General features: G+C 38.3%; 2 protein-coding genes across 3 annotated transcripts; one reads left to right on the forward strand and one right to left on the reverse strand.

The window, feature by feature from the left end:
* Nucleotides 1-2,260: 2,260 nt before the first annotated feature.
* Nucleotides 2,261-3,289, forward strand: LOC143624196 (O-acetylstemmadenine oxidase-like). Its single transcript, XM_077094914.1, has one exon. The coding sequence runs from the start codon at nucleotides 2,261-2,263 to the stop codon at nucleotides 3,287-3,289; it is 1,029 nt and encodes a 342-aa protein (XP_076951029.1).
* A 2,628-nt stretch (nucleotides 3,290-5,917) lies between these two features.
* LOC143624228 (uncharacterized) lies at nucleotides 5,918-7,955 on the reverse strand. Of its 2 annotated transcripts, XR_013152065.1 has the most exons (5): nucleotides 7,695-7,955; nucleotides 7,030-7,622; nucleotides 6,800-6,912; nucleotides 6,010-6,727; nucleotides 5,929-5,959 (listed from the first exon to the last, which is right to left on the reverse strand). XR_013152065.1 is itself a non-coding variant. In XM_077094946.1 (4 exons), the coding sequence occupies exons 1-4, from the start codon at nucleotides 7,927-7,929 to the stop codon at nucleotides 6,436-6,438; spliced, it is 1,233 nt and encodes a 410-aa protein (XP_076951061.1). In that variant the 5' UTR covers nucleotides 7,930-7,955; the 3' UTR covers nucleotides 5,918-6,435. The 2 variants fall into 2 exon arrangements, 1 of the variants encoding a protein (XP_076951061.1); XM_077094946.1 differs by having other exon boundaries at nucleotides 5,918-6,727.
* Nucleotides 7,956-10,720: the final 2,765 nt, after the last annotated feature.

Here is a 10,720-nt window from a genome sequence, read left to right on the forward strand (position 1 = left end):
TGTTATTTGCCAATAAGACATAATTAGGATTATTTAAAACCAATTTTCCTTAAAATAATGTAAATTATCAGCTATACCAAAGTTTCTCAATAATCTGTTTATTTTAAGTATAACACTCCACTCATCAACATGTTATTTAACTAAATTATTCTCCGTTCATACTCTATTTAGCATTTTTGAACTTCTGGAATTCAAATACCTCAACTGCACTTTTAGATTTAATTTAGGTCTCTTAACCAAATAATTTTGAGTCGTTGACCCGTGTCGATTAAAATAAATAAATAAATAAAACTTCATTTGGTTATTTCTAATTGCACATTTGTGATATGGTTTTAATTAACCTTTTTCTCCAATATTCATCATTTGTTAGACATAGTATTTGGGGCATGTGGCAGGTCTAGCCACGAGGAGTGCGTGGGCAGTGAGGGGCCACGTGGTAAAAGCACGTCAAGGGTTTACATGTGGCTTAGTATAATTATATTGTATACATACATAATGTGTATACTATGATTATGTAAACCTTGTTTCATTTAAACTTGTGAAACTCACCAAGTATTCGTAGTTGACTCTTTTTAACATTTAAACTTGTGAAATTCACGTAAACCTTGTTTCATTTAAACTTGTGAAACTCACCAAGTATTCGTAGTTGACTCTTTTTAACATGTTTTTCAGGTATACCAAAGTTGGAATGATGTGCTACGTGCTATGTGCTCGAGTAACGATCAGTACCGTCGTAGATAGATGCAAGTATACCGTTAACGAATAATGCGGCTTAAAGAACTGGTTATATTATAAACGTTTAGTTTGTAACCGTAATTAAAACAATATAACAAGATGTAAATTAGTTTGTTAATTTTCTTTATAAACAATGTATACCAGAGATGTCTGTTGCATTCCCGTATTACGCTTTCGCATTAGCCTAGTCAGGGTGTGAGAAGTTTTTGAGTTCCTAAACACTATGTAATTAGGACTAGTGAACTCGATTAGCTTATGAATGATACATATGTCGTTTCTAAATTCTACAATTCATCGTTTCTAATAATATATATCATGACATAAACTGATAATAGACGCGGAAGCGGAGTTAAATTTTCAACTATACTCTGTCTTTTGATTTAAAAGAAAATAACTACAAACTTAATCTCGACTATTGATTATCTTGTACTTTGCTTTATCTTCTTTTAATCTTTAGACATATGTAAAATAGTTTAATTAGAGCTAATGTTTTGCCATGTATCTTATATACTTTCAACCTTTTAATTTTTGTTTATTATTTGTATGGTATACATTAATTTTCTTGTATAAAATTTTATGTTAAATATGTATTAATTATACAAATTGGTTAATACATGATCAAGTATAAGACGTAGAGAGTAGCCACTGAAAATAAAAAGAGTATTTTAAGAGAAATTTATATAATACTGAATACTTTTTCTAATAGTGTTTGAACCGCCACTAATACCTGGATGCGTCTTTCAGAGACGGAATGTCAACTATCTATACAGATAAAACATTACATCAAAATCACTTTTATAGAAAATTTTTAATATGGTAAGCTACGAATCTTTGAAATTGAAAACTAACTAATTAGTAAAATTAAAACCTACATAAACACGTAATCTGTGCAGTTAATAATTTAAACATGACACGGTTCGTTTGTGTTGCTATATTTGTAGCTCCACTTACGCCTTTTTTTTGTGAGTGTATATTCTAACACATTTTACTCTCTTTAGCTGATAAAGTTGAAGTCGATCAATCATCATAATTCTTGAATGAGCTCCGTGTCTATTAAATCAAGAGCTAAAATATTACAGCAAAAATATGTTACAACAAATTCAATACATATGTACCAATATTATTCATCTTACTAAACTAATGTACTATTTTGGTGTCAACTTCAGAGTACTTTTTTAAACACGTCTTTACTATCAATTTAATGTTCAAACTAATACTTTGTGTTACACGAATATCTGAAACTCAAATATACCTTTTGGAGGTAACAACTAGCTTAAACTTTTAATTTTTTTACTATGGTATATGTGTAATGTAAGTAATTAGTGTGAAGATTGCCAAATATATTATTCCGGCATTTATGTTAGAGTAATGGCAAAGTTGTCAGTTTCATTACATTGTAATTATCATCTGGTCCATGACAAACCCAAATTCAAAGAATTTGCCTTCAAATATTCCAACTCCATAACTTTTATCATCCTATAAGTACCTTCACCATTTTTAAGATGAAGCAAGTAAGCAAGCCATCATGGGTCTAGTAGCAACTCGTGTTTTATGGGTTATGATCACGTCAGTTATATGTACCGATGCAATCAGAAGCCATGATGGATTTGTCTCGTGTATGAGTAATACCATCCCATTCGTGAATACTTCACGTTACGTGTTCACACGTGACATGCCAATGCATTCATCCCTTGTGTCGTCTCAACACAACCCAAGATGCTCGAATTCAACCAGCTCCCAAAGGCAGGTTGGAATTGTTACACCAAATAACATAGCCGAGATACAAGCGGCTATAATTTGTAGTCGAGAGCAAGGGTTGCAAGTCAGGGTTCGAAGCGGGGGGCACGACTATGAAGGGTTATCATACCTTTGCAAAATACCGTTCGTGATCATTGACATGAGAAACCTTCGCTCCATTCGCATCAACATTAAGCAGGAAACCGCATGGGTTGACTCGAGGGCGACATTAGGGGAGCTTTACTATAGTATAGCCCAAAAAAGTCAAACCCACGGGTTCCCAGCAGGGATATGCCCGAGTGTTGGTGTAGGTGGGCACTTTAGCGGTGGTGGCTTCGGTACTATGGTCAGAAAATACGGCCTAGCGGCAGATAACGTCATTGATGCTTACTTAGTTGACGCCAAAGGGCGTTTCCTCGATAGGAAATCGATGGGTGAAGATCTCTTTTGGGCCATTCGAGGTGGCGGAGGGGCGAGCTTTGGTGTCGTCGTCTCGTGGAAAATCAAGCTCGTGAGAGTCCCTTCAAAAGTCACGGTTTTTAACGTTTACAAGAACATGGATCAACACACCATCGGTATCATCCATCATTGGCAACACATAGCACACAAGATGAAAAATGAGCTCGTTATTAGAGTACTCATTCAATATGTGCACGGTGATACAAATACTTCGGTTCAAGCGTTATTCAACTCGCTTTTCTTAGGGGAACTTAACGACCTTATCCCATTAATGAACGAAACATTCCCTCAATTGGGTCTAAAAGCAGAAGATTGTATCGAAATGAGTTGGATAGACTCGGTTGTCTTCTTTAGTTAGAGTAATTAATCAAATAATTGGTATAGAAAATGATGATGGACCAAACTGAAACGAAAGAGAGACAGTTTGTGAAACACTTGAGATCAACACGCTAAAATCTCGAAACAAATACGTGTAAATGAGCTCAAGCCTAAGTTGGAGTTCAATTAATAAACAAGATCAAGCTCGAGCTTCACATACTAAGCTGAGCCTAAGAAAGCTATAATAATTCTTTTTTTTCCTTTAATGTTATACCTAAATTTATTAAAAAAATATCAATATAATACACACAGTTTGTAATATATAAATTATAACACATAATATAATAAATCTATATATAGGTAAATACAAGCCGTTGAGAACATGACCCGAGCCTATGCTTGACTTGTTTACAAAATTCAGACACACTTGCCTTGCCAATTGGCCTAGAATATATGTGGCGAAATGGCTGGGCTGGGTAACAGTGTAGAATGTTCGGGCTGGGTAACGGGTCAGAACGGTAGAATAGTTAGGCTGGGTAACAAGCCAAACGGCCTCAGGTCAAAATGAATTGATTTAAAAAAAGAAAAAGGTTATTTTGGTTTGGGCAAAAATACGGCCCGATTAAAATGGTTACTTTAGTTAGAGTAAGGAAGAGTCGCTTTAAAAAATTGGTCATGCTCCTTTTAGAATACTGACTTTTCAAACGTACAATGGGCAATTGCCAATTGGGATACTTCCTGAACAAAATGGATCTTGCAAGCCACCCAATGATAGTGTTAGGAAGGGATGAAGAGACTTGTTAGAGAAGAAAGAATAATTAAAACTTCTGATATGATTTCATTTATAATACGTACCAAAATAAATAGCAAAACAAGTTAATAAGGACACCCCCCCCCCCCCAACTAACAAACATAGCCACTAACCCCTTACATAAACAAAATAGATAAATACTTAATAATAATAATAATAATAATAATAATAATAATAATGAACGTAACAATACTCCCCCCTTAATCCACTTTTTGCCCTCAAAAAGTGATTCACGTAACATGGTCTTCATCCTCTTCCGATGCTTGTTTTTCATCCTCCACCTCGAGTATGTAAATATGTTTTTTCTTACACTTATGTCCCGGAAAAAACTTTTCTGTACACCAGAAACATTCCCCTTTAGCCCTTTTTAACTCGAGTTCATCATTTGTTAAACGCCTCGAGCTAAGAGTACCGGGTTTAGATGTCGGTGGCATGGTTGTTGGACTTGGTAACAAGGGAAGTTTTGAAGCATTAACCGGAGGTGTTATTTTGACATCTTCATCTTGCGACCCATCTTCTACATCCTTAAGTCGATTCATCAAGCTCGTGTTGTTGATATTTTGCATTCTCGCCAACCCATACGCCTCATATAATGTTTGAGGCTTGAACATATTTACAAACCCCCCTAATTTCTGGTTTAAGGGCCTTAAGATAGAGACTAACATCTTGGGTTTCACTAAGTGTTACCTTATTCAATAGTGAATCAAAAGCCGTGTTGAGATTGTGAAGCGAACCTGTCTGGTTGAGGGAAGCTATCTCCTCCAAGGGATCCTCAAACATTGAATTAGAAAAACGGGCCGAAATAGCTTGCACATAGTCTCCCCACGAGACATCAAACACGGTAGCGTTCCGTGTGCGCATGAAAGCTCTGTGCCATTGGATCGTGTGCCCTTCTAAATGAACAATAGCGCACCTGAGTTTCATCTCCACGGGAGTCGCATCAATCGCGAAAAAGTGTTCGCAACGGTAAAGCCAACCTTCTACATCTTCACCTGAGAACTTGGGAAATTCAACCTTCCCGATTCGCATGGGCCGGGTACCCCTTGAGTCTGCATCGCCGAGAGAGTGCGATGAACTCGAGCTAAACCCACCCCCGCTAACCTGGACCGATCTATCCCGCACCGCCTTCAAGATCTCTTCTTGTTGTTTGGCTGATTGTTCTTGTTGTTTCATTAGTACCGATAGCGCGGCTTGGATCTCTGTGATTGCTTTCTCATGATTCTTCAGAGTGTTGTCAACATCTTGGTTGCATGTGTTCGTCATGATAAAGGAAGTAATTCCGACCGGAGATCGAAATGGCTCTGATACCCTTGATAGGGTTAGGAAGGGATGAAGAGACTTGTTAGAGAAGAAAGAATAATTAAAACTTCTGATATGATTTCATTTATAATACGTACCAAAATAAATAACAAAACAAGTTAATAAGGACGCCCCCCAACTAACAAAAATAGCCACTAACCCCTTACATAAACAAAATAGATAAATACTTAATAATAATAATAATAATAATAATGAACGTAACACCCAATAACTAATTAAGGTAGTACATAGCTTATGCAATTAATTAGGAATAACTAACAAGCACAATATTAAGGATTTAAGGTGGCAATAATTACTTAGGGTGGGTCGGCGGTCGACTACAAAATCGCCATAATTCTTCTGCAGCCCTTGTTTCCAGCAGAAATTACAAAAATACTAAGACAAGGCCTTAATTATAATGTGAATCTCAAAGACTTGATGGCAAGTTTTTCCTCAAATGAGTACATAACAGTTATACAGTAATCATAAATAAACATTCATTGTTTACAAAAATAAATAAAGAAAAATGGATAAAAGTGGGTTAGCAGGTCAGCCACATCCATACCCAAGCTCATCTTGCCACCTAAGTTGTTCAAAAAGCTCGCGGCTCACTCAATATTGGCTCGTTTGTAAACGAGCTGAGCACAAACCAGGGTAACTGGGCAAGCTCGGCTCGTTGGCTGGCTTGTTAGGCTCAATTAGCTGACTCGCTAGCTCATGCTCAAAATTTTAGCTCGTAAAAATAAGCGAGCCGAGCCCCAGCCCATCCTGTCTAGGTTCGGCTCAGCTAGTTCACAGCCCTGCTATAATTGTATTACGAGTCGATACTTTGACATGTACAATTACAAACAAAAATAATATTCCTCTTTCACTAAGGCCACTCATGAATTAAACCACGCCATACCAAGGGCAAACGGTGAAAAGCAAAAAACCCGGCTGGCACTGAAACGATTAGCCTTCAAAATACACGGTAGATCAATTGTCAATAGCTACAAAATTGATTGGTTACACCTACAAAAGACTTAAAAGTGTAGTTGCAGTAACAATGGTCTATGCATTTCAGCGGCTAAGAAGCATCAGCGGTTAAGGGCCTTAACTGACAGTGACCTGCGCTCATCACTCAGCAAAGAAAACCATCTCTGTATACAATCAGTTGCAGTTGCAGAACTTACAGGTGGCAGCAGTTCGATACTATTCATACAAGTATCCTTAAAACTGAGAGGTGTTGTACCCAATAAAGCACTTACAGCAGCAAACTGAACCGGGAAACTGATCTTGCTTGAAGCACTCTCGGATATAAATGACATTAATTTGACTCTTATACCCTCAACTTCAGCATCTTGAAATCCATTAGCATCAATACCAAGTCTGTAATATATAAAAATAATTAGCAGAATAATAGTATAAAATATTAATTACTCAGATGCAAGACCAACTCACCTTGCCATTTGGCCTAAAAGAGCAAAAATAGAAGTCAAAGGAGTTTCCATAACACTTGCTTCCAACATCTTCAACAACAAACTGACGATGTTCTTGCAAACCCAACTCCAGCTCTGCGTGTCAAATTATTTAGTTGGTTAGATCCCCACAAACCAATGAAAAGGAACTAAAAGATACACGATAATGTATTTAATAAAAGAATATTTAAAAGTCAAAGATACATTTCATACCCTCTTAGTTGCCAACAGTTCCAACAGAGTCAAAACATCATCCAAATCAGAAAACAAATCATCGGGAACTGTTAATGAATTGCATGACATGCGCATAGTGCAGTCACCAAGTTTCTTCAAGAGACGCGATGCAAGTTCTTCCATGGAAATAGCACCAATAGAAAATGGACATGTGGCGCAAGAAGAGAAGCCCGATGACACATTTTCCCTCTCATGATATATAACTAAAGATTTTACTACTGTCATGATCAAATTGTAGTCACCATGGGTTAACAATTTTTCTCCACACACATAAGCAAACACGTGTAGAAGAGTCGAAGTCAACGAACTGGCGTCGCGAGAGATGGTGTATGACAATTCACATAAAAAGTCAACACGGTCAAAAGCTTCACAAACTGAAGCTAGAAAAACCGCCCCAACCACCAACTCATGCAACGAAGCTTTAGAGCTGGGTAATGATGGTGTCTCGGAACTTATTTCGGTACTGCAAATCAATATTTCTTCATTAATGAGAAAATCTTGAATGAGAGCGATAAGTTCTTCAAAGTCGCATACTTTTTCAAACCCGGTTCTTGTCTCCGCATCAGACATCACTGCAAACAGAAGAAAACGAAATTGTAAAACTTGAAGAAAATCTGAAACTATGATATTATAAGAACACATACCTTTCTTTAATTGTCCAGAAACGGTGTGTATACTGCTAAAAAATTTCCCATCATCAGCATGGTCAAAATAGGTCAAAGCAACGCTCGAGAAACTGTTCAAGAACAAGGAAAAGAACACGGAGACTTTTTCCCTAAATAAAAAATATATAAACAAATAAGCACATCTAAATATATTAAAAATAATCAGAGAAACCAATTTGGTTACAGGATACTTACCTGGGTGATAAAATTTCATCTGCAAAAATAGTTGATATTATGTTTTTAACCAGTTGAAGAAACACGGATCTACTCCCCGGGTTCGGGTTTTAGATCCAATGAGTCAACAGGGTAGGATATGGTTAGCTGCTAATACGATATGAACACAATTCCCCAAAGTCCAGTGACGTGAACCTGCAAAACAGACACCGTGAGCTCGCTACAGGAAGGACAAGGTGGGGGGTCTTCCCGTAACCACTCTCCGACGTGAGAATAAGTACTGTTCTGACAGAGATAAACACTTAAGTAAATTGAGATAGTACAGTGGGAGTGATGGTGATGAATACCTCATGATGATTGAGAGGGTATTTATAGCCGAAGAGTGTGGGAATGATGATTGGGCCAGCTGTCCTTTAGAAGATGCTCTCGTAACCACCTGGACACGTGTCTTCTTTTGATAGGTTTGGCTTATACGTTGCATGTGCATGTATAACCATCTGGACACGCACCCTTTTGATATAGGTTGATAGACAACACTGGTCATGTGCACGGTTATAACGGCCTTGCAAGGTGTCCTTTACTAATTGGTTGAGAGATCACGTATTGCTCAAGAAAGCGTCTTAGCAAATCTTCTGGAAGGTACTTGACTGCTGACAGTTGTCCTGGGGCAATACCTCACGGACATTTACGCGGAAGAACATTCCTTCCTGAGGGTGCCAGGATGCTTCCGCATGTTGTACGAGGGTGTTTCTTCCTCAAATGATTCTGCGAATGATTCATATGCCCCGCGGGTGACTTGTGGTAGATTCTCAGTTGACCCGCGGGTGTTACTTAAGGGTATTTGGGTCTTTTCAGTACCCTACCTCTATAAGTCCCCACAGTCCAGTGTTTCTTCCGCGTGAAGTACGTTATGCGGGTGAAATTTTGGACTTAATGCGTATTTGGGGGTTTTTTATTCTTGCAAGTTGGTAGAAAATATCTTCTGTTATTGTGGATAATCATGAAAAAAGGACAAGTTGACAGCTTGCAGGCACGTGTGCAGGTGACATGACGTTTGTGACGGCTGCAACTGTACCTGACTGTATAACTTTTACACTTTTTCGAATTTTCCGCGTGACGTGGCGAGTATCTGTTGAGCGATTCTTTCTCTCTCTGCTGTTCGCATCACATCGCATTAATTGCGATGAGTATATATAAGAGGAGTTAACAACTTCTTTTTGAAGTTTTATCGCCTTTGTATTCTAACTACTTTCTTATTTCCTTTTCTCTGTAGGTTCCCAGCCGGATCTACACGAGATATCTCGTTCTACGTAGGTGCGGAATCCCTACGTAAGACGTTACGAGCGTAGAAGACGATACGAGTTAACACAATCGAACACACGTTACAATAAACAAATACTCGTTATATTGCAACCTTAAACACGTGATATCAATCACTGATTACAGGACTCTCTGACTCGTAAAATCGAATAATAAAACTCTTTATTGATTAAGCCGTAACCTAATCAATATATATCACGACAACTTCGCCTGGCATGTTCATGCGAAGTTGTCCCTAACTTCGCTTGTCTAACAAGTTCGCCTATATCAGCGAACTTGTTAGCTAACTTCGCTTACATCAAATACAAAACATTACAAACTCGATTACAGACACTAGACACTGAACTACTGACATCATGCACCAACAGACTCCCCCTTGGTAGTAGCTTCATCTCTTTATCTTCAAGCACGTGTCTTGTAATCTTCAACAATCTTGAATCTTCATCTTTAAGCATTCACTCCTTCTCGTACACATACCGACACAACTCTTTGATATTTCCTCGCTTCGTCTTTCCAAGCAGGAATATAAAAGATTTTCTTCTCATTCAGCACCTGCAGATCAGCTCGAGACAGGTTCACTAGATGCATCGGATCATAGACTCTCAGCAGCTCTTGTTCATCTTCATCTTCCATCACTGCTTCAGCTGTCTCACAATCTACATACCATCACTTCAACTCTTTGAGCACATCCTTGGGCATTTGTTTCATCGGCACTTCTTTCAAGCACCGGATCGGTTTATACTTCATAATCATCTAAGGCTTGCCATCTGCTCTCAATCCTCTATCTTTGTCTTCGATAAGTTTTCCATTCTGTGGTTTCAGCAGCTCGAACTTCTTTTCCTTTATAAGAACACAGATGAAGATCGATAAGTTCGCTGTGGGTTTAGAGGTTAAGTTCGCTGGATAAGTTCGCTGGGTTTTGAAAATAATGAACCAGTTTGACCTTTAATTTCCTTTATATAGGGTCAAAATTATACAGACGAAGTTGTGCAAAACTTCGCCTAACTTGTAAGTCCCCCCGGGGCGTCGCCGATCGATACGAGATCCGCACGATGTCTAGGAGTGCGGAATCCTCCTAGACTCGTTTATTGGTGTAGAAGACGAAGAACACGATTACACACATATAAACACACGAACAAACACACGAATGGAATAAACACATCTGCAGATCTTTTCATAATAACCGAAACACTTACAAACCAAACATGAAAACAAATGACGGCCGACCCGAGGTGAGCTCTACCTCGGGTCGTCCCACACGACTCTCACTCTCGGTTTCTCTCTAGACAATTAAACTGATCACCAAACACTCTAATTTTTCTGGATTCTCAACCTAAACACGACACACATATATATATAAACTTCGCGGGCTTGGGCCTGTAGGCGAAGTTGTTCTAACTTCGCCTATGGCGAAGTTGTTACAACTTCGCCTATAGCGAAGTTGTCCTAACTTCGCACTACGTTTTCGCTTAACAGAATTGCATAGCGACGGTCACAAAATGCACCAACAG

The sequence above is a fragment of the Bidens hawaiensis genome, unplaced genomic scaffold (genome assembly GCF_021521415.1).
Source record: "Bidens hawaiensis isolate Kalapana, Puna unplaced genomic scaffold, B.hawaiensis_p1.1 tig00003698_1, whole genome shotgun sequence".
In the NCBI taxonomy this organism is placed as follows: domain Eukaryota; kingdom Viridiplantae; phylum Streptophyta; class Magnoliopsida; order Asterales; family Asteraceae; genus Bidens; species Bidens hawaiensis.